Below are 25,082 nucleotides of genomic sequence, written 5' to 3' on the forward strand. Positions count from 1 at the left end.
GCCGTGCACAGCATAGGGTTGGCTACAGGGTCTGTCCTGTGACCTGGCCCTGCACCCAACCCCTGCCGTGCAAGGCCTTTGGCTGTGCATGCCAATAGGGTTGGCTAGGGGCCTGATCTGCGGCGCGGTTAGCCACAATTGTACAGGCCCTGCACCTACCGTCCCTCAGGTGGCCAACCGCCTCAACCAAAACAGAAACCCAACTCCCCCTTTTTTTGTTAGAAATTGTTTTCTAGATCCCATGGGATTCGCGCAGGAACCAGGGGGACAAGCTGTTATAGTGCGTGAGTCTAGGGACCGGCCCTGTCACCTAAGTGGCGTCCCGTAAAAAAACATTTTGAATTTTATTTATTTAGGGGGTCCTTTTGGGACCCCCTCACAAGTTGCAGGTGGTCAGGGTACTCCTACTTTAACCCTTATATCCTACTGTATTTCATTTTCAGGACATGGGGACCAAGTCCCCAAGTTCTGTAATGGCAGCTGCAACATTATTGTTCAGGTTTCGGCCTCCAATCAGAGCATGAGTTCTCGTGGGATCCTCTCTCTCCCCTGAGAGCGAGGAGGCCAACTGGAAAAAAGTCCCCATGCCCAATTGGATCACTCTGTTTTCTAAAGTTATGTGCCCACATACTCAAACATAGATATCTATACATTATGAGTCTTAATTTCTCAAAGTCTACCGAACAGATTTACACCAAATCACAAAAATCATGCTTTCTGAGTAAAGATGTAGCTTTCTACCAAATCTGGTGTATTTCTGTTCAGCTGTTTTTGCTGTGGGGCTTTCACAAATCCCTATGGAAATTGCAAGGGAAACTGCATTTTGGGACCACCCCTTTTTCTCAGCCCCTTCTTGTCAGACCAACCTAAAACTTCCAAGGAAGGAGCTGAGGTGGCTGAACTTTGCTTTTAGAAAGTTTCGTAAAGATTCGTCAAATGGTACAAAAGTTATTAGCAAAGCCAATAATTAAATTTTCTATGGTAACTTGGTCCTAACAAGAACTACACAGTGAAGACCACGACTGTACATCTATCTATCTATCTATCTATCTATCTATCTATCTATCTATCTATCTATCTATCTATCTATCTATCTATCTATCTATCTATCTATCTATCTATCTATCTCTCTCTATATATATATATATATATATATATATATAGATATATATATATATATATATATATATATATATATTTTGGGGGTCTTTTGGAGTACATGTTGAGGTTTATAGACTTCTACCTGTTTCCCTTTGTGGAGGAATTGTCCTCCTACTTTTGGGAATCGGACTTCCTGATGGTGACATTGGATATAGCCGGTCTATATACAAGTATCTCACATGAACAAGGCATAGATGCGATTAGCCAGATTTTACAACAAAGACCACCAGAATACAGAGAACATAGTGAGATGTTGATTGACTTTCTTCGTTTCTGCCTGTTCAATAATATTTTTATTTTTCAGGACCAGATCTACCAACAAAAGCGGGGGACGGCCATGGGAGCTTGCTTCGCCCCCAGCTACGCGAACTTGTTCGTCGGCTGGTGGGAGAAGCGGGTTGCCTGGTCGGACTCCTGCGGCCATTGGGTCGACAAGACCGTAATTTGGAGGTGCTATATTGATGACCTCTTTCTTGTCTGGCGAGGTAGTAGAGAGTAATTCGAGGAATACATCAAACATTTTAACATTAACAACTTAAATCTGAAATTTTCTGGTGAGATCAGCAATACCGAGGTAAAATACCTAGATGTCAGAGTATTCATAGCGGAAGGCAGGATACAGACAGCACTCTTTAGGAAGCCAACAGCGGGCAATTCAGTGCTCCATGCACAAAGCAGCCACCCCACAAGCCTTAAGAATAGTATTCATTATGGGGAACTTTTGCGTATTAAACGCAACAGCTCCAGGTCTGAAGATTACAAGGAGGCGGGGACAGCTTGCCTCAACAGATCAGGGAGCGTGGCTATAAAGAAAGGGTCCTGAGTGAAGCATGGAAGAAAGCCCAGGTCAAGAGTAGAACGGATTTGATCAAGGAAACTCCTAAAGAGAAAAGTGAGGGAACTAACAATCTTAGGCTTATCACAAATTTCTCTAATGCGGCAAAGAGCCTTAAGAGAATTAAATATTCCAATTGGAATATATTAAAATCCGATCCAATTATTGGTCGTAATATTCCAGCACATCCTTCTGTAACATTCCGCAAGACCAGATCACTCAAGGATCACCTGGTGCAGAGCCATTTAGCCCCTGTTACTAGAGGTAAACAGGGTATAAGTGTTTTTTACCCATGCAATAAATGCAAGGCATGTGCAGATAGTAAGAAAATCACATGCTACCCCGTACTAGGCAGGAGTGATCCTGTAGCTATAAAGAAATTCATGAACTGTCTGACACCCTTCGTAGTTTACTGCCTTATTTGCTCGTGTGACCTTAGATACGTAGGGAGTACAATTCACCCAGCAAAAATCCGCATTTTGGAACATCAAAGGGCAATACAAAACAATGACAGCAACTACCCGGTAGCGCGTCATTTCTTGACTCACCACAATAGCAATTTCAATCTTTTGAGCTACTTCTGTCTAGACAATGTAGCACGAGACTCCAGAGGTGGAGACAGAGAAAAACGCCTTAGGAGACTTGAGTCTCGTTACATTATTGATATGGCAACAAAAACACACTTGGGACTTAACATGGGGGAGGAACTGAGAGTACACCTGTAAATATTGTATATAATATCTGTATCAATTAATTTTTCTTTTTCCTTTTTGAGTTTTGAAATTAGTAGTGGAAACCCAGGCTATATGCGATGATTTGAAGTCTAAGATTAAGTGTGCCTTACATGAATGGTTGTAGTAATCCATCTCCAATTAATTCAGTGTAGTTTGGATCGGAGATGAGAGTAATCATGCTGCTAATTTAATTTTTGAACCTTATATCTCTGCATGGTTTAATTTTGTTCTCTCAGCCCATCTGAGGGTTAAATTTTGGTTTGGTTCAAATGTGGGAGACGAGGTCTGAATAAGTGTTCACTGCGACACAAAAGCCAATTCAGGGACTGGATTGAATTGTTACCTGCATTCGTAATAGGAATTCATGGAATGCATTAATTTATTTTATTTTAATTTTCGTTAACTGCTGATCTCCCAATCTAGAACCCAGTGAATGTATACAATTCATGTCCTCATTACTATGATTGCGCCATTTTCATGTTTCTTAGGCACACATATAATGTACATACTTCATTTGTTCTCATCGCGTTAACATTTGTGTTGCCTGACACTGCAATGGCGTCCAAAAGGGACAGATCACACGAGGTTTCATGTTGTAGTTCCTGTTTATACTGTGTAGCGTCATGGCGGCCGCCTGATACGGACGAAGGCGTAGCGCCGAAACGCGTCCTGTTTTTTATTTCTTGTGTGCGAAAATAAATTCCGATCCGGATTTAAACCCCCTGTGAGTGCAAATCTTTTTTCTGTGGAGCACAGTATATATATATATATATATATATATATATATATATATATATATATATATATATATATATATATATATATATATTAATATATATATATATATATATATATATATATATAGAGAGAGGAGAGAGAGAGAGAGAGAGAGAGAGAGATAGATCAATCCTGTTTTGGTGTTTTATTTGTTTTGGTGTTTTATTGCGCAAAATGCTTTGGTACGAAAATCCTTAAACCATATGGACCCATGAAGTCTGAAAAATATTCCAGCTGCCCCTGGAAAATATGGACTTCATCATCATGGCATGAGCCAAACCACTCTGTCGAGCTTCAACATAATCAGGGTCATTGAGTTAAGTAACAATGGAGAACTCAAATTATGCAGCAGGGTTTTCAAAGCCATTATCTTTAGTTTATCAATTGTCTGTTCAAAAGAGGTAAACAAACTACAATGATGTCCTATCTTGGAATATGGCAAAACCAGGGCCTTCTTTTGCCACAATGCTGACAACCAAGTGATCCAATGAAATCATGCAACAGCCGCCATGAACCCCCATTTCGAAATTCAGGAAGGCAGTAAATGCTGTAAGAAGAAGGTTATTTGTTGGGTTCAGGAGACCACTGTCCCACTCATTAAGGGTGTTGCCATCTCTGCAGGCCAACACTGGTGCCTTTAGCTCTGCTTCTTTCCCCCAGGACTAGGTAAGGAAGTCTAAAATTGAGCCTGAGCTTTGGCCAGAAGTGGACCATTATCTGGTCAGGGAAATGTTATACCCCTCTCCAGCTAAGTTCAAACACAGGCGCGCTGCCCAGAAAGACATATTACTTTTATTTTGAGAGTTTCATTATACAGTTTAGCATATTATTAGTTGTAGCAAGAGGATATCCAGAATTCCCACAGGATCATGCAACATAATGCGAGTGAAACGACAAAATCTAACAAAGTGTGAAATGCTTTCAAGACACTGAACTAAAATAAGATTTTATTATGATTCTAAAGAGGACGGGCTACTTCCAACGAATAACTTTTGCTAAAGAAGACCAAAACTGGTAATACTACAATACAAAACTTCAGGTATAGTCCAGGAACAAAATCCATTGTAAAGGGACTTGGACTAACATTTAAAACAACTGCACAGAAAGTTCACACAGCTAAATTCTAAAGGAACTGGAAAAAATACTTCTACATGGGGTAACAATCAATGATGCTTATTTTGACTGTATATGCCCATGAAATGTATCTAGTTACATAAAATTTCGCCCCAAAAATGAGTATCATACCATATCTCATACGACTGTCTACAACTGTAGAATAACAGCTTGGAGTAGGCAAACCACTTTGTGGTCTAAATTAGTTCTGCAAGAAACGCTCCTTTTGGAGCACTTTTCGCCTGAAATCAATTTTACATTCTTGGGTTACCTTGAAAAATGCATTTTTATGTACAAATAGTTTACAACACAAAAGTATCTACGTTGTTTTAGCATACATTCACTTATATCTGTGCTTTCACTTAGTAGGCAAACCAATGGTGGCATTACCAGAATTCTCCTGTCTGGGAAATAATCTTCAAGTATGCTCCAATGCAGAATATACACACATTTCAAATAAAATGATTTCACACCCCTGCTGAAGGTTTAAAGACTTAATTGCCTCTCTGAAAGTCTGGAATTTATTCTGCCTCCGTGGGAAAAAAGTGTCTAACCTCTTGTGTCTGACCTCTCCCTGTTGAGTGAAAGCAGTTGGTGCTCTGTCACCAGAGCTGCTGTGCTTACCTTTTCCCACCACAGGCTGTCTAAGCTCTTTTAAACGTGTCGCAGGTCTGACCATTTCATAGTACCAAATCGTAGAATCCATTTAATTGAACTTCAGTTATGAATTTTCTACCCTATCAACAGTAGGAATTCTGTATCACAAGCTGCAGTTCTGACTGCTCTCAAGTATCAGCAGCAAATCTTTAACTAGAGCTGTACTTCTTACCTTGCCTCATTTGAAGTAAAAGTGACTCTATTATAATGGGCGGTACTGAAGATCACTCCCTATTTGGAAGTCTGCGCTCTTTCAACATGAGATGTATTCTTCATCTCTTGTCATTTGAAATATCTTCATGAAATAAAGACACAAGTAAAATAGCTTTCTTTTCTCCATTTATTTATGTTCTTTCCTCTGCCTTCCCCAATTAGTCGACAGGCCCCTGAAAGATGAGTTTGATCTGTCCTTGTTCCCCTGTCAGCCAGGTCCCGCAGAATGGGCAGGCAGCGTGGAACGCGTGTGTACCATGCGGCAGTGGAATCTGGGACCAATATTTTACAGTCCTTTCTGAACAGACATGCCCACAGGGGCAGAAGGCATGGGATGGCTGCCCGGCATCCAGGTACAGCCCAGCTTCGCAGCCCAGCCAAAGGGGCACATAGGGACCCACACGACGGCACATCGGGCACTCCCGCTCGTGTTCTCCCTTCTCTTTCCGAAACCCCCAATTGTGATAGCCATGCACGTGCCCACAGTTGACATATGCCCATGGCTGCTTCTTTTCAACAACTTCCCTCTGTGCCAAGCTGGGAAAGACAAGGGTATTGAAACCCACAGGGCACTGGGGCCGAGCCGCGTTGATTTCTTGTCGAAGGGTCTCTAGTTGTTTCAGTGTTGGAGTGCGCTGCAGGCCTTCTGTTGTTCTCCAGAGCAAAGTGGCGCCGCATAGGTCAATTAGGGAGCCATCCTGGAGGACGTTGGACTCATTTTCCACCTGCAAAGAATACAAACAGTTAAAAGTTCATTTCAAAGAATCCCCGAGAGATCAAAGATCAAGTTACAAAATTAGAGAAAGGCAATTAAACATTTTAACATACATAAAACATGTATTCTCCTTGTAGGCAACGTCTGCTATGGCCTCAGAAACAGAAGTGCCTGCCAGAGTGAAGTCAGGCTGTATCTTCAGAGTGGTAATGAAGAGCCTAAACTGAACTTGCAAGTCCTCCTGAATTGAACACTGTGTTTAGCCTTTGGGGGCAAGAGAACCTAACCTTGGTGTGGCCTCTAAATGGAAGATCATGATTTAAAATGAATATATGTGCCTTTGGGCTCGGAACTTGAATTTAAGCTCAGGGGCCCTAAATACCAAAATTACATTTATGACCCAATGAAAAAGGAAAATAAGCTATTCTTTATTTAGGAACCCCCTAGTTCTAGTGTACCCAATATTGTTTCAAGAGTGCTGGATCCATATCAAATTTTCGTTATACCCACAAGAAAGATTTGCTTATTATAAAATTGTTTACTAAGTCAATGGTTATGTTGAAAATCTAGCCTGGCTCCTCCCCTTGAGCTCCAATATTGTTCACTTGGGCCATTTATAAGAAGAATCCCAATCAGATTTATGTTGCTACTTGAGTGTTCTGTTGATGTAGCCACGGGGAAAGGGAGAAGCAGCTTAGATCACCAAGATTGGTAAGCCTTCATAATGGTCTTTCAGGTGTTGCAGCCAGAAGCAGAATGAGATCTGAGAAATGGATGAATTCTTCTACAAATATCGCACTGTAGGCTCAGCTACTGTCTATGGGATAGGTTTATACATTTATTCTTCCTTTCACTGCGACAACACAGAAGCAAGGTACTGCGTATCCTGGAGGAAATTAATTAACTGTATTTCAGAAAAGTAAATAAAAAGATCTTCACTGTACTAATGAAAAATTACTCACTTGTAATCCTAAATCTCCACCAAAGGTATTCTCTCCAATATATCCCTGTGAATAGGATTCGTAAAAAACCCTTAAAGTCATACAACTGTAGTTAGACCATAATTTAGAAGAGAAGTCTACATTTCAAGAAAGCCTATGAACCTGAATTGGTTACATAGGGTACATTAGGTTACAAAAAACACTTTGTGCAAAAACATAACAAAACAGAAAGAGAAAAAATGTTGTTCCTTGCAAAGACTGTTGTAGAAATTAATAACATACTGCTTCTTTCAAGAATTTCAGAGGTTGGACTGTCCCATCATGTTCAGGAGGATCTGTGAGGCAGTTTGTTTTTGAAGATCAATATGAGGAAGGACCTAAGAAGACTCATGTGCCATCCAAGTTCTTGGACGCAGGCAGAATGTTCAATATTTATGAACTCCGAGAATAAGATTGGTGGAGAAGAAATGGTTACCTACTTGTAGTCCTGGTTTTGCATATCTTTTGAGAAATCCAGTGTTGTTATTTCTTTAAGTCAATGCTGTGGGCTTGCTGCTTTAACAGTGGTAGGAATATTTCTCTTTGACTTATTACTTTAGACCTGGCATCAATGGAACGGCCTTTGCAAACTCAGTTGAAGAGTCTACATTATCACAGGCACTGATGTCTGAGGTGCTTCCATAGGGATATTCATTTTTTTTTTTTTTTTTTGGTAAGACTTTATTGACGTCTGTGCAATGTACACAGCATTTGCCTACATCCCTGAGGCCGGCTGCTACTTGTTTAGTATATACATACATCAGGACATTTCTTTCCAGCGGACGATTTGCAGTTTAGCATCACTGTATTAAGCATTTATCAGAAACGTAACAACCTGCACCAAAAGCTTTAGTTTATGTCTTACTTTTATAATTTTATAAACTTAACTCAACTTGTGACTCGATAGATCAAATATGCAGTTCACATCACTGTATCCCACGTTCTAGGAATTATATGAGCAAGCCCTGTCTGGTACTTCCATACATCCCTCAGCTCAGGGTCCCCCATGGTCAATCTAGCCTCCCGCCACTCCCCTTGTTCCTACCCTACCCTGACTGTTACCCCTCCGCTCAGGTCTCAATCTACATCTTCTTCATCCTCTGAATCGTCCATGTCCTCTTCTGATAGCGGTTCACATATATCCCCGGATAGCTATTCCACGGAAGCCATATCTTATTCCATTTTCGAGGATTAGCCCTTTGCTTATACACTGCCCGCTCTATCACCATGAGCATATCCACATTTCTACACCATTGTGCTCGGGTCGGGACCTCTACCGCCCCCCATTTCTGTGCTATATCTCGCTTGGCCACCATAAAACCTATAATAGCCCATTGTTGTCCCTGGCGCGTCAGATCATTAGGCCCCCAGACATTCAGCAAGCACATTCGTGGATCAGGTGTAATTGAGACCTCTAGAGTCTGTGAAATTGTACGCATTATCTGCCTACAATATTCCGCAATTATCGGACATTCCCAGAGTGTGTGAAATAGTGTTCCTTCCCCACCACATCCCCTGAGACAGTACGGATGATCAGCCCTATGGATTTTGTGTAGTGTGGTCCTCGTATAATACACCCTATGTAGTATCTTAAATTGCACAAGCCTAAATCGCGCTGAGATGCCGGCTTCCCTCGGGGAGGCCACCGCCGCATTCCATTCCGTCTCATCCATCTCTGCTATCTCACTCTCCCATTTATCCTTCAGTTTTTGTAATGGGTCTTGTGGATTATTCAATAATTTCCGATACGTGAGGGAGGTGGCGCTTGTCTGCATATAGTCCGTCAATAGGCGATCTTCTAGCGGGGATGATGCCGGGACATCCGTATCCGCCTCAATCGCTGTCATTAGTGCGTGTCGTATTTGGATGTAGCGGTAAGTCTCGTTGACTCCCAGGCCATACTGTTGCTGTAGCTGTTCAAAGGGGATTACTCCATCTCTCGTCCACAGGTCTCCTACTGTGGAAATGCCAATATTATCCCACTGTGTGAACCCTTTACTATGTCTTAATTGTCCCAAGGCCTTAGTGTCCCATAGAGGCGTAAGTTTAGTTATGACACCCCCCCACTTCAGTTTCGCCTGGGCTTTGTGCCATATCGCCACTGTGTGTCTAGTAGGTCCCTTGAGCTGCGGCAATAGACCCTTGTTGTACAGCGGGGCCAAGAGACTGTGTGTACCTAACTGTGCTCTGTCTGCATGATAGGCCGGGTCGTCCTGCGGCGCATGTAACCATCGGTTGAGAACCTTGAGGTGAGCCGCCCAATAGTATAGTTGTACATTTGGCAGGGCTATCCCACCACTGTACCAGTCCCTGACCAGTTTCCTGTGTACCACTCGAGCTGGACGGTCCCCCCACAACAGTCCAGTTATTACCGACGTCACTCTACGAAAGTATGAAGGTGGCACTAATATCGGCGCATTTTCTAACACATATAGAAAACGAGGCAACGCCTTCATCTTGAATAGGGCCGCCCTTCCCAGTAACGTCAGCGGGAGCGTCTTCCAATGTCTCGCGTCTGCCTGAAGCCGTGCGAGCGGCGGCAGTAGGTTTAGGTCATAGAAGGCTTTACTATCTCGAGTGATGTGTATCCCTAAGTATTTGAATGTGTCGTTCGCCACCGTCAGTGGGCAGTCGGCCGGCAGGTTCGGGGCGGGGCCCTTAAGTACATAAATGACCGATTTAGTCCAGTTGATCTTATATCCGGAGGTGCGACCATGCCGATCACACTGCGCTAGTAACATCGGGATACCCCTCTCCGGATCCGACATGTAGATCAGCATATCATCTGCATATAAGGAGACCCTGTCTTCCCAATTTTCCCCCCATTGTATCCCTCTCAGCAGCTGGGATGTTCTAAGGACTCCTGCCAGTGGTTCTAGGACTAAAGCAAACAGTAAAGGCGAGAGCGGGCATCCCTACCGTGTCCCCCTAGCCAAGGATATATCCCGGGAGACATGTCCGTTCGCCGCCACATGCGCCACCGGGTCAGTGTACAGCAATCGAATCCACGAGATAAACCTGGGGCCGAAGCCCATATGGTCCAAGACTGCAAAAAGATAGTGCCATTCCATCATGTCGAATGCCATCCTGGCATCCAACGACAGGATAGCCGTTGGTTCCGTCAGAGATGGGGCCCGTGCCAGTGCTCCGTGCAATCTACGGAGGTTGAGCGATGTACTCCTATGAGGCATGAATCCCGACTGATCCGGATGGATCAGTTGCATGAGGTGAGGCATCAGTCTGCTAGCCAACAGTTTTGCCAGAATTTTGGCTTCTGCGTTAAGGAGGGAGATAGGACGATAGGATGTGCTCTCAATTGGCGGTTTACCTGGTTTTGGGAATGCCACAATTGTTGCTACCCGTTGGTCAAGGGGCAGAACTCCCTTTTCTAGGCTTTCATTAGACATATCTAATAATGGTGTGCTCAACTCTTCGGACATAGCCTTATACCATTCTACTGGGATCCCATTGGGGCCCATAGCTTTACCAGAATTTAATGCATTAATGGCTAGCTGAATCTCCTCCGCTGACAGGTCTGCGTCAAGCTCCCCCATTGCCTCTTGTGACAGGGTCAGCGTTGGTACCCCGTGGAGCGCCACTACCGCCTCCTCCTGTGTTATGGTCACCTCAGGGGCGTACACATCTTGGAAGTGATCGGCCAGGGCTTCAATTATCACTGATGGGCGTGTATCCACCTCCCTGTTAGAGCCTTTCAACTGCAGTATATGTTTGGCACCTCCCTTTTTTTTTATCTAACCAGGCCAGGCGTTTACTAGCCTTATCCCCAATATCATAGACTCTGTGTGTCGTCGCTGTGATGTTCTCGACCGTCTTCCTACGAAGATGGTCTCCATGAAGTCGCTGACAGAGCTGTAGTGCATGCAGTATATTTATGGTTGGGTCCGTCATGTGGGCCAAGTTTGCTTGCTCAAGTTCAAGTTCCAGTTTTGTCAGTTCCTCCCTTTGAGTGCGTTTATGCCCTGTTATAGACGCTATTGCCTGTCCTCACAAGACCGTCTTGTAAGCCTCCCACATGACCGACGGTGATGTCACCGAGGTCGTATTTTCCGCAAAATAATATCGGGTAGCCTTTTTCAGTTCTTTACGTATGTGCGGTATCTTGAGGTAACCGGGGAAGATCGGGTATATTCGTTTTCTAGCTATTTCTGGGCAGGATAACGTCAGCGTCAGTGGCGAGTGATCTGAGATGCCCCTGGGTCTAATTTGCACGTCACTCACGGTGAGGAGACCACCTCCCAAGGCAAGAAAGTAGTCAATACGGGACAGACTGTTGTGGACAGCAGAGTAGTATGTGTACTGTCTATCTTCGGGATGAAACTGTCTCCAGAGGTCCACCAGAACCTGCGCCACTAGGAAATCGCCGAATCGGGAGGGACCCGGGCTCGGCGTGCGAAGCGGAAACCTATCCTGCGCGTTGTGCACCACCGCATTAAAGTCTCCTCCTATTATAAGGTCTCCCTCTGGGAGTTCCAGTAGGAATTTCCCCAATTCGGGAAGGGCGACTGTGTGAAGTGCTGGCGGAATATATACTGATACTAGAGTCCGTGACTTCCCTTCCCATTGTCCGTGTGCCGCTGCGAAACGGCCCTGGTCATCTGTTTTAGTGGATTGTAATATGAAACGGGACGACTTTTTTAGTAGTATGCCTGTTCCCCGTGATCCTGAAGAAAATTCTTTGTGCGCAATCATATGGTACCCACGCATATCCAGTGCCCGGCTAGCCGTACCCACCAGGTGTGTTTCTTGTAGTAGAACCACTGTGGGACCTAGCCTCCGGATGCCCTGTAAGACCAGCCCACGCTTAATCTTGTCACCCAATCCCCGCACATTCCAGGACATCAGTTGTAAAGGTGGTATTGGCCCTCGATCAGATCCCCCTTCTACCGGTCCACCCCGAGTGTAGTGCGCCATTGACATCCTGCAGTGTTAAACCCATGTGTTGCCCGAGCTTACCCTGTCGTGTCATTCGTATAGAAGTCCATGTATTGTTGTGTGTGTGCCATATCAAATCTTTTCGAGTCAAACAGTGTAAACAGTTTGTTAACATTGAGAACAATCCCTCCCCCAACTCGCCCCCTCCCTGCCCTCCAGCTATACAGACATGAAACCACTCGCCCCTCAACTAAGCGGAGTGCTCAACCCTTTCCCCACACAAATTATACTTGCTCGATGGGGCGAAGGACTCTCCGGAGATGGCAGCCTCTCTCACTCTCTCCAGGTGCCCTTAGCCCGGTATCCAGTGGCAGTCCGTCAGGCACTCCGCTGAGTTCTTAGAATGTTTATAATCACCGGGAGTTATTGTTCCTCGTTGGCTTCTTCGTCCGCGCTGTCTCTCACCTGCGAGTGGTCTTCTAATTCGTGTCTCGAATCTTGTGAGCTTCGATGCCCTCCTGCTCCTTGAGTCTTGTTTGTTCTGTTTGAGCGGCGTGGTTGGGTGGCCGGCCTCCATCCTTCCAGCCAATCTTGGGCTATTTCAGGATTATCAAAAAACCAAGTCTTGTTGTCCGCCACTACACGCAGCCTGGCCGGGAACAGCATCGAGTATGGAATCTCACGCTTTCTGAGTTCCTTTTTTACATCCAGGAACGTCTTCCTACGGCGGGCCACCTCCGCCGTATAGTCCGGGAAAAAGGCTAGCGTGGAGTTTTGGATTTTGACCGGTGGCGACACTTGCGCCGCCTGTAGAATGGCATACCTGTCCCGAAAGTTGAACAGTCTGGCTAGAATTGGTCGCGGGGCTGCACCCGGCTTAGGTTGTCCCCCTGGGACCCGGTGCGCTCTTTCAACGGAGAAGAAAGCGGACAGGCCCTTAGGTTGGAGTTCCTTCTTTATTAGCTCCTCCACGTAGAGGTCCATTGCTCTGGTGCCTTCAGACCCTGGAACCCCTAGGATCCGCACGTTATTCCTCCAAGAGCGCCCTTCCTGATCGTCCAACCTTTCACGCAGCACCTTATTCTCCGCTGATATCTTCTCCACCGCTATTTGAAGTTCCGAGACATCCTCGACCAGAGACTTTGTAACCACCTCCATGGAGCTCACCTTCTCAGACATTTTGTGGAAGTCCACCCTTACGAGTGTAATTTCGGTGGATATCGTGCCTATCGTTGCTTGGACTTGCGTCAGGGCCTTCATGACATCATCCAGCGTCGCTTTAGGGATATTCAATTTTGAGACTCTTCTTACAAGTACATCATGGAAGGTGGTTATGTCCTCCATTGGAGAAACCCTTATTGAAGAACTTGCTGGAAATGTGAGTGTGCATGATGTGAGTGTGCATGAAGACCCATGAATCCCCATCATATGAGCACAACTAAAGTTACATAGGTGAATAAGTGTAAGGGGAGTCTGAATCCCCTAAATAAGAATAAGGATTTTGAGGTGCAGCATGGTGATAGCGGCTTATTTCGTACAAGCAACACTGATGCCTGCTGTAAAGCCATTTTTGGAAGAGGGCGGTTAAGCAGCCTCAATGACTATCTGCACAGGGTCCTCAGCAAGGAAGACAAAATGCTGAGGTCACAAGGGTTAGGAGACAGTTCTCCTACTGGTGATAGTTTGTCTTTTCTTAGGTAGCTCAGGATAGAACATTGGTGAAGATTTTGATATTGATCTGGGCAACGTAGAGCGGTAATGTGGCAGTGGTAGCAATTCAATGAATGTTGAAGTGGAAGGGACTGGATATTATGGCTAAATGGTGAAGGAGATGCTGTTTTGCATCTGGAAGGCTTCTTTGGTGATTGTGATGCTGTTCTGAGCTTTAAGAGCTTTGGCACTGAAGTCTTGATAGAGTGGTGGTGGTGATGGTGCCTCGTCATTGATGTTTAGCCAGTTTTCGACAGCAAGCATGTCAGGCTGAGGCTATTGACAGCAAAGCCATGGTCTTTAACAACATTTGCAAATGTCAACTGGGCACATGTCGATGATGCTTTTCATTTTTATCAACTTTCCAGACCTCTGAGCATCCACCCATATGGATCATTTCATCCTCAGACAACTATATGGCACATTCAGCGACAGGTTAAAATCTCACCCGGTGGAGCCTGATGACTTCCCACTCTTGTCGCTCGTGATCTCGTCAATATATGGATCTCCGCTAGTATCCTGACTTTACCAGTCTTCCTTGGCTGTGATATTGGTGGGTGTGGAGGGTACACAAATGGACTGGGAGCCTGATTTAGTTCACCCCATACTGGACAAAGTATTGTGTTTTTGCTGCACTCAAACAAAACTTGTCTCTCCAAACCACTTGTATAAATTGCTGCATTATACGTGGCAACACCACGCATACACTACTACACATGGCGTAGCAAAAATGTATACCACACACTTGCATAACTGACCACAGTGCGATCTTACCCATACAGACTTTGCACACCTCACATGGAACTGTTCGGTCATTTAATCATATTAGACAGAGGTTCTCGCATCGATTTCGGAGATGACAGATCTTATTGCTGAACCCAACCCTTTGCTGGCATTGTTGGGTTATGTAAAGCCTCTCCTGCTTAATATTAGGTACTCTACTGCCATTGCGTTGTTGCTGGCCAAATGCTGGATCGCCATATTTTGGGGTAGTAGAGAAGCCCCCACTAAGTATGCCGGATTAAAGGACTTTTAAAAAAAAAAACCTTTACTAAGGACCAGCAATATACGTACATTACCGCTTACTGCCTACAACCGTTTCACGGCCGGCATGGCGACATTGCTTATATAAAAGACGGATAAGTATCGGAGTTTGGGGGATACACAGCAAGTCGCCTACAACCCCTTCGGGCCGGCCCCGTCATTGGGAGTATTCGACATTGAAGTTTGAGTCATCATTGTGAGCATATATGGTATTTATAACAATAATGCATAAACAAAGGCGTGTTGCAAAAGAAAAAAAAGGAAAAAACCCTAATTCCACTTATATATCACATGTCAGCAAAGTCGTAATCGTGATGAATAGGTATCAAGGTCCATGAGTACTATATCCGCGGCTTACACCGTCTCAAGCCTACTGATGTACGGCAGGTGCCCGTGTTGCAGGGTGTTGACCGTCAGAGAATAGATGATACGTATCATTAGGAATTTGCGCTATTAGCCGCAGCGTGTTCTATTAAGTAGGTCGGCAGCGGATCCCATATATCTCTTGGACGTGATGAGGTGGGTTGGGGTTATGCATATATTTGCAGCTGCTCCTGGCAGTATACCAGATCCTGGAGCCAGTCCTTAAATTTCGGCGCTCTCCCCCTCCCCCATCTACAGGAGATTTTCCTTTTTGCGAGTAGTAGAGCCATGGAGGTGTATTTCCGCATTTTAGCAGCAATGGGTTCGGTATACCCCAAGAGAGCAGTGAATGTGTCAGTAGGGACATGCAAGCCAATCATAAGGTCCAGCGCAGCAAGCACTTCTGCCCAGTAACACTGTACAGGCAGGCAATCCCAGGCTAAATGTCTAAAGTCAGAGTCACCCCTCCCACACTGATCACAGCGGTCATTATCACGTAATTTCAGCCTGAACAGTCGCGCTGGCGTGTAATATAGACGGTGAAAGTATTTGTAATGTATCATCCTAAATCTGCTGTTGGAAGATATTTCACCCGTCTGTGCGCAGCAGTATGACCATTGCTCCTCGGTTATAGGGTGACCAAGGTCTATCTCCCATTTGCTCTGGGCCAGTGGTGGGTCGTACACTCTATTGGTTTGGACGGTGCAAAACAATTTGAACAGCACATGTTCAGGAGAGTCCTGTTGTAGTAGGATATGTAGCGGGGGCATCACTGGAGGTTCTAAAGGAAAAGAGGGTGTGGCAGTTTTCATGTCCTGACGGAGTCTGATGTAACAGAAGCGATCTAATGGAGTGGGGTCTGCGTCTTTAAAGAATTTGTCGCTATTACTGTACTTCCCAGCGGTGTATAGATGTTCCCAGGTATGTATGGAGAGTTTACGAAGAAGCTGTCGACATCCGCCCTCCTGTGTGACTGGGAGGTCCTGCCGCCCCTGAAGGGGCAGAAGAGGAGAATATAGTGGTGTGCAGTTGGTCTGTGTAGTTAGGTCGGGCCAGCGCTAAGTGTACATTGAACGGTGGTGGATGCATTGTGTCTGGGGATCAAAGGAACGCTGATGTAGGCCGTGCTGGGGGTGGGACGCATGTATCCATGCTCAATCGCCAGGTGAGGCATTTTATGGGGGGCTTCATCCAATATATGGCAAAGTGTGCCTGCGCGCAGCTGGAATACAAGTCGATATCGGGGACAGAAAACCCTCCCGCTTTATAAGGGCGCGTGAGTGTGTCCCATCTGAGTCTGGCCTGTTTCCCTCCCCATAATAGTCGTATCAATTGGGACTTCATAGTGAGAAAAAATGTCGGCTAGGGGAATACGGGATATTAACAAATAAGTATAGGAGTTTAGGTAGGATAACCACCTTAATCAATGTTGCCCTGCCGGCCATGGATAGAGGTAGCGCAATCCACCTTGTGATTTTATCGGTGATGGAGTCTAGAGCCCTCCCCTAGTTAGCTGTCATAAGTTTAGAGCGTGTCCAGGACACAATGATGCCCAGGAAGGGGAGAGTAACATCGCACCACTTAAGAGGAAAGTCCGGGGTGCATCTAGTGGTAGAGTCAGTAAGTGGGTAGATTTGGGACTTAGACCAGTTGAGGATAGCATGATCTCGATAATGTTGCCTGATTTTAGCAGCGAGAGGTTCTACAGCCAATGCAAACAGTAGAGGGGAAAGGGGACAGCCCTGTCTTGTGCCCCTCGCCAATGGAAAAGAGGAAGAGCGCATTCCATTCACCATCACAGTGGCGCGCAGCCAGTATATAACAAGTTTATCCAGGCCAGGAAGGGGGAAAGCCATGCGTACTAATACAAAGGAAAGGTAGTCCCACTCTAGGGAGTCAAATGCCTTTGTGGCATCGAAAAATATGGCAGCCACATTGTCCTCAGGATCGATATCGTGAAGTAAGGCAAATAGGGTTCTCAGGTTATGAGCGGTGCTCCTGGTCGGGACGAAGCCCGATTGGTCCTGGAGGACCAGCACTGGCATCAAGGGGCTGATGCGGTTAGCAATTAGTTTGGCGAGAATTTTGGCATCCACGTTTATTAGGGAGAGGGGCCTGTATGAATCCAATTGCGTGGGCGATTTGTTCGGCTTGGGTATTGATATAATAAGGGCCTCTCGCATTGTGGGGGGCAAGATGCCAGACTCGCGGGCCTCTTCGAACACGTGCAGCAGCACTGGAATAATGAGATGCTTATATAATTTACAGAATTCGGCCGGAAGGCCGTCAGGCCCTGGGGCTTTGCCTGATTGTAACTGCATGATAGCGGTGATAATTTCACCATCTTCATGATGAGCTAGTAGGAATTCCCTTTGGCCATTCCATAACCAGGCTATGGCAGTGTCGTCAAAGAAGGATTCAAAATCCACTGGGGTGTGTCGGTGAGTAGAGTATAAACCCTTATAAAATTGCCTAAATGCCGCTAGAATGTTCAAAGAGTTGCGGCGTAGCAAGCCGTCTTCATCTTCAATTTTCAGGACTGTGTTCGTGAAGCGGGTGGGCGGATAGAGGAAGCTAACGCTCTTCCCGGTCTTTCGCCCTCTCCATAGCACCGGGCTTTAGGGTTTTTCCCCCTGAACTTGCACTCACGCTCTGCAGTTTCTTGGTATTCATTAAGCAGTTCACGTGTTCGTGCTTGTAATGTGGGAGAGGGTGCAGACTGGAGGACAGTCTCAGTGTGTTTCAGCTCTACCTCTAATTTGTGGAGTGTGTTTCTTATGTCTCTCAGTATCCCGCCACTCTTTGCGATGCAGACACCCCTGATGGTGGCGTTAAAAGCCTCCCATATGGTGGAGTATAGGGGGACAGAGCCTTCATTACGAAGGAAAAAGTCTGATATTTCTTGCTCTACCTCATCTTTGAAGACAGGGTCAAGTAATGATTATGGATTGAGGTGCCAGGCTAGGTTAGGGGGTTCTTCCTGCGGCGGGGTAAGCGTCAGCAATACTGGAGAGTGGTCCGAGTACGTGCGTGATAAGTAGGTGGTGTGTGATGTCCAAGTCGCTAATCCCCTATCCACTAACCAGTAATCTATGTGCGACCAGGAGGCGTGTACAGAGGAGTAGCAGGAGCCCTGCCGTGTCGCTGGATGGTGAGTACTCCACGGGTCAGCAAGTCTGTGTTCCTCCACTATATCTCGGAGGGTTCGCTGCGCAGCCGTGTAGTGATGCGACTGGGGGTGCGATCTGTCCAGGCTGGGGTTAAGCGCAACATTAAAGTCTCCACCCCAGAGTAAGTGAGTGGTGTCTACCTCTTGTATCTTTCCCCACAACACTCCGGATCATCTGAATTTGGGCCATAGCATGATACCATAGTAATGGACTGCCCTTGTAGCCTCCCCCACATAACAATATATCTTCCTTGAGGGTCTACGTATGAGCCAATAGGAGTGTATGGGAATGTATGCTGTACTAATATAGCAGCACCCCGAGCATATGAGGAGTAACAGGAGAATCCTCTGTGAGCCACCCAGCGGGCAGCGAAGGTAGGGGAAGAGTTAGGGGATAGATGTGTTGCTTGTAGCATAGCGCAATGAACATTATGGCGGTCTAGATAGGCAAGAATGTGACGACGTTTACGGGGTTCACCTAAGCCGCTCACATTCCATGATAGGAAGTTATATTTAAGCACGGTGGGACGAATCTCTGTCATGGTCGCAGTAAAAGAATACGTGATGGGCTATAGTGTGTGTAGTGGCATGCGGATAAATTAGGCAGTGGAATCGCGACTAATGTTGGAATAAAAGGAACTTGAAAAACAGTACCCACTCTCCCCCTCCTCCCACAACGGCAACCCCAACCTGCCGTGGATAGCAACCTCCCCCTTAACATTAGTCCCACAATTCTCAGTCCCAACAGGGGACAAAAAGAAAACATTTCAACCATGTCGCACAAAGTCACGTAATAGGGTTTACTTGGTGGGTGGCTTCAAGAGGGCAACCAGGTTCTCCTCGCGAAAGGCGAGGGTGTTCGGGTGGAAAATGTGCAGGTCCATCCAGATGACTGAAAAAGTGGAGGTGAGTGGACAGAGCAGGCCTAAAGCAACAACGGGTATCGCATGCATTGGTCAATTTGGACATTGCAGGCCAAGCTCGGGAGCCGTCCTCTCACCTTGAGGCAAAAGGAGAATGTGGCCTGGTCAGGTGATGTGGGCTTCCAACAATACCAAGGGTCATGTTTCTACGGCCGGAGGGGTGAGGGCCGTCGTTAAAATCCTGCGCATGATTTGTACTTCCTGCAGCCAATGACCGAGTTTTCGGTTAGGTTCACAGTGCCGTTCGTGGGAAGTCCCAGCCGCAGAACTTTGTATGGTCATTTACTCAATGTCCGATGCTCTCCTATTCTCCTCCGTCAAGGTCCTAGAGTTAGTCACATCGTAAAAGGGGAGTTAAGTCCATCATCTTAAGTGTGCACACGACCGCCGCTACTACAGCTGGATTCCCATTAAACCGCCTTGCGGATGAGGTCAATCGAAAAAGGAAACTGTACATGTGCGATGATAAGACCAGTTATTCAATGTCCGATGCGCCCCTATTCTCATCTTCTTGCCTCCTAGGAGAGGGGCGCCCCTCCGTCGGTTTAGGTAGAGTTTTGATGAAGTCCTGATCATGTTGCGGATTTGTAAAGAAGCGTTGCTTCCCTTGGGCTGTGACTTTCAAGCGGGCCGGGAACAACATGGCATAGGGGATGCCAAGCTGCTGAAGTTTCCTTTTGACCAAAAGGAATTTACGCCTTTGCTCCTGTACTGCCATGGTAAAGTCCGGATATATGGAGATCTCCGACCCTTCATGAACAGGGCGACTTTTCTCTCAGGAGAGGCGGAGGACAGTGTCTCTGTTGCGATAGTTTAGCATTTTAGCTATTATGGGGCGAGGGGGAGTGCCAGGGGGAGGGCGACTTGCCAACAAGCGGTGTGCCCTCTCGGCCACAAAAACTGCAGAGAATTCCTCCCTGCTAAACAGCGTTATAAGGAGGCGTTCCACGTAGTCTTCCATTTTCCCGGTAGCAGTTGACTCCAGTATCCCCAGAATGCGGAGGTTGTTTCTCCTTGAGCACGATTCCAACTCCTTGTTTTTAGCGGCAATCACCCATAGCACCTTATCCATTTTGAGTGTGCAAGTGTTAGTGGCGACAGTGGTGTCCTCTAGATCCGATATCCGCCTCTCCGCTTCTGTCAATCGGTCATCATGTTTTTCTACCCTATGCGTGAGCCCATCCATTCTGGCAGACATATAGTCCATTTTGGATTCAATAGAAGTCAAGCTCGACTGCATCGCAAGGAGTAGTTCTTTTAGGTCCGCCGTTGATGTGGTCGCAGTTTCAGCTTGCGCGCCATCAGGTTCCGTCTGGGATCGGGGGGTCTTTCTGGAATCAAAGTTGAGCTTTGGCTGCTTATTGTCTGGTTTCCCCATCATGGCCAGACGGGAGGATCTGCGATGCAGTGGGACGTCAGGGGGGTCCGAATCCCCCGCTTCCAGTGCGCCCCCGTGGGCACAGGACAGTCGGCCTCCGGTGTGCGTCTTGTCTGTACGGTCAGTAGGAACCTCCGGTCCCTCGCACCTGCGCTGTAGGCCACCACCAGTTCGTCTGCCCCTTCAGCTGGTCCTGCCAGGTCCCCGGCATCGGTCCAGTAGCCACAGGCGACAGCTGCTGCGTGTGGGTCGCACTCTTCGAAGGGCACGGATGCCCCCGCCACCACAGAAGCCCACAGCGCCGAAGCGATACGTCACGTCAGGGCGTCTCCTCCCAACCAGGAGCAAAAGTATGCAGAGCTGCCATCCTAGAAAGGTCCAGCTAAGTGTACGCACAGCGCAGTAGGTCACAGATGGGGGTCTTTCAGAGCGACCATCAGGCCAGGAGGGACCTGCACTATAACTGGAGTGTATAGGGCTGCGTTGCTAGGCCCAGGCTCACCTCGACTGCAGCTCCCCGCAACGGGTTCCCGCCTCCACGCTCCTTGCCTGGCAGCAGCAGACTAATTGAGCAGGAGTGGTCACTCCAGGCTTCCCAGACTGCGGCGGCTGGAGGGGATCACAGGCAGTCAGTGCGGGCCGCCGATCTCAGAAATGGGCGCTAGATGACAGTCTGTTGTGTTAATGGTTAGTTGTTGTTTCTCCTTTGGTATATATAGTCCCTTGACAGCAATGACGCAGGGTCAGAAGCACTGGGTTACTAAAAGGCCCGTTTTTCTATTAGTGCTTACAGTTACATTTGGAGATGAATCCTTTGCTCAGAGCACCTTCCCGGACATTGCACAGTTAAAGCCAGTTATGCATCTGGTCTCGCCACCTTAATAACGTTTGCCGATGCTTTCGTCACATTTACATTGACATGTGTTGTGCATTGACTCGATTACTTAATCAGGCCTTTTCCCACGTTTTTGCTCAGCATGCACTTACTGTAATTCCCGCTATCTTCAATTAATCTCCCTTTCGGCAGTCTGTTTTCCCGTTGTTACCCGCAGTTTTCCCTCCAGCAGTCAGGCCTTGTGCATCTAGGTTGGATACCTGGCCCGCAGCCGGTGAAGGGTGAGACGGCGGGCTGCCTCTCCAGGCCCGCCCGCGCCACCAGCAGCCTCCGCCCCACCCGCAGCGTTAATCAGCCGCCACGGGCAGATGGGAGCGCACCAGGCCCGTCAAGCAGAAGCGGCAATGAGGCGCAGCCGATCCCCGGGGCGAGCCCTCACAGATGGTCCCCACAGCGCGGATCTCCCTCGCAGTCCTCCCTCAAGGCAGCAGCCAGGTCTTCGGAGCATCGTCCCTCCTCCAGGCCGGCAGGGAACGGCCCCAGCTCCGACACTCCTCTCATGCAGCAGAGAGAGCCAGGAAACCACGCAGCAGGACGGAGGGCAGCAGGACCAGTACCGACTCGGCAGCAGGAGAGCCGTCCGCCGCAGTAGCCACTCAGCGGGTGGTAGTCTTCAGCACAACGGCAGGATCCAGACGGAGTGCCGATCGCGGGCATAAGCGTTTATCACTGAATCCTCTCCCTAGGCAGCCAGCTCCATTGCCATTTCGGGAGCAGCAGCTCAGCAGTCCTTGCCGCAGGCCACGACCCTCCAGGTAGGGAGAGGCCGCCTTTCCTGGACCCAGGCAATCCTTGAAATGTTATTCATGCATATGTGGCCAGTAGTGCTAGGTTTTAGTGCCCGATGGCCAGGATATTAGAAGGATTTGGGCCCGAACTGCAAGAGCCTCACATGAGCGCGGTCATATTGCTTGGCGCCCTCTAGCGTCCCCCTGCCTGATTAAAGGACTTGATTTACTGGGACACTACCAGCGAAGTCCATGCTACATTGCAACAGCCAGCGACCAGATGCAACGACATTTGGCAACCTTTACATGATTAACTGCTAACTCTGGAAGATGAGATCTCTGCAGAGGTGCTAAAGTTTAGACCCACCCCATTGTTCCACATGTAATCCATGAGTACTAGCTCCCTCTCATCTGAGCATTCGCGCCCAGCCACACAGTGCCCCTTCTATTGTTTATACCTTGCTTATATTGTACCCCGTGGACATCTCAGTCAGCACTCTGTTCCTTTATTGTAAGTATGGGCGAATTTTGTGAATTCGCGATTCGCGAAATTGCGTATTCACGAATTCGCAATCCGCAAAATTCGCAAACTTTCGCGGATTTTTTTTTGTGTTCACAAGGGTTTCTGCCAGTTTGTGAGGGTTTTTTACCAGTTTGCAAACGCGAACTTACTTCTCGGGTCGCAAAGGTCGCGACCATGTTGTCTCTACGTCTGGTTCATCACAGCACCCTCTGTTTCACCACTGCCACCCGCTGGTTCACCCATGCCACCCTCTGGTACATCACTGCCACCCTCTGGTTCATCACTGTAGATTATGGGGGGAAAAGCAAACCTGCCCTGCCTCAACTGACATGAATTAATTTGGGGCTGATTGTGTCACTGAATTTGAGCTTAATACAAAATAGTCAAAACATAATAAAACACTACGTGTGATAGAGGTGGGACACCAGCCGATGTCCGACTAACACACTGAAAGAACATGAACAAAGAAGAAATAGTAGGCAATAACAGGTCATCTGATTATTTTGAATCATATAACAGACAATCTTTTCTATACACATATGCATGAAAAATGTAAATCAACTATGCATTTAGTGCATTCATGTCGACGACGTTTCGAACCACATTAATAATCGGTTCATCCTCAGGACAGAGGGTAATTGCCTTAAAAGTTCAATTTTACAGTAGTCTCACTTATGTAGATATAAATATGCCATACCGTAGAAAAAATGCAAATGAAAAGGAGACACAAAAAGAATGAAACATGTCATTAAAACACTAATCCATTGATACAACTGCGTATACCATGCATGACTCATACCATGCCAGAGTGACGACGGCAGCGGAGTGTATTGCATGCTACATACAAACAGTGTGCAAAACTGGTGGAGTAATGCTAGAGGCTCTGCGTCCCAATAGTGAATCAAGTGACTCTGAATGGTCATGGGGAAGATAGAGCAGTGGTGCATAACTGTGCAAATGACGAAGCATCGGCAGGGTGCAGCGCCGTGGAAGTGTAAAACAGTGCTAAGGGGGAGTGCACGGGAAATGGTCTCAAGTAACAATTATATGCAGCTTACCGGTTGAGTGAAACTAGGGTGGCAAATGGACGGGTTTTACCCAGAGAATGATATACGGCAATGCTCTGTTGAGGAATAACCGTTGGCTTGGTTTTTTTCTCTTTACTTATTGATAGCAGCTATCACAGCACCAGAGACGAATGAAGCTTGATTACCTCGATATTATTTGGTTCATGTACCAACACTGATGACATTGTTTTGTACAGCATATGTTACTCAAGGTTCTTATTCTCAATTTCATATGAAGGCTGTCATCTGGAGAGATTTTATATTCTCCCAAGAATTAATTAGGCTTCCAGTACAGCCGCCAGCTTTTGCTTTCATTCACTGTATATGAGTGTGCGGGGCATCCTGTTGGCGCTTCCCAATCCCTCTGTATGGACTCTCCATCTTCAAAGAATTGTTCACAGGACAAGCCCTCGCTAGAACTACAGGAAACCACATACAGGTACATTTGTTTCTCCAGTTATTTGCTGGATGTTTATGGAAACCTATTATCTCAAGCAAAAGGTTTATTTACAGGTGCAGATACTTAATCTTTTGGCATCTGCGGGCCCCATCTGAATCACTACTCGAAGCCAAGGACTCCAGCCTAAGTACATTCCATGATTTGAACCTCAAAACAATCCACAAGAATACAATAACAAGTATACATCAAACAAGTACACAAAGCTTTTCAAAATGTAGTTTTAATTCTAAAAAAACAAAGCAATGGGCTACATTCAAGCATGCCACTTTGTCTTTTTTTGTTTCTGATGCATGCTCTCCTTGTGACTGTGCATACCAGGGTTTCAATCAACGCCACCAATTATCCAGAATAGGGGCTTCTATGGAACAACGCATTTCCCCATAGACACACAAAAGGTAAAACCCTCTGATACCTCAAGTCCCCGATTCTGTTGTAAGATTTGCAATCTAAATGTACTAAAGCATGTGAAAGGATTGTGCTGTAAAACAGCTTGAGGAAGTCTAGAGTATTTTTTGTTTCGATTCTAAAAGCTGCTAAGAGGAAACAGCAGCTTCCTTCAACACTGACACACATTTCATTTTTAGTATCACAGACTGTTTTAACATGCTAACATATATATATATGTGATCAGGATTTGCGAAACTGAAGTAAAGGATATTATTGTTTTTTCAGATATTTGAAGCATACATGTATTTATTTATTTGTGTATTTTGTAAAGCGCGCAGCGGCCCCAACTGTAGAATC

General features: G+C 46.5%; 1 protein-coding gene across 6 annotated transcripts in view; it reads right to left on the reverse strand.

Annotated features, from left to right (window-relative positions):
• Positions 1–5,603: 5,603 nt before the first annotated feature.
• The window catches only part of PELI3 (pellino E3 ubiquitin protein ligase family member 3), a 285,917-nt gene continuing 266,438 nt past the window's right edge, over positions 5,604–25,082 (reverse strand). For all 6 annotated transcript variants that reach the window (XM_086938519.1, XM_086938522.1, XM_086938520.1 and 3 more), the window contains exon 7: positions 5,604–6,215. In XM_086938519.1, coding sequence (XP_086794645.1) covers positions 5,649–6,215 — 567 coding nt within the window. In that variant the 3' untranslated portion in view covers positions 5,604–5,648. The remainder of the gene's footprint in view (positions 6,216–25,082) is intronic.

Source organism: Lissotriton vulgaris, chromosome 9 (genome assembly GCF_964263255.1).
Source record: "Lissotriton vulgaris chromosome 9, aLisVul1.2, whole genome shotgun sequence".
NCBI lineage: Eukaryota > Metazoa > Chordata > Amphibia > Caudata > Salamandridae > Lissotriton > Lissotriton vulgaris.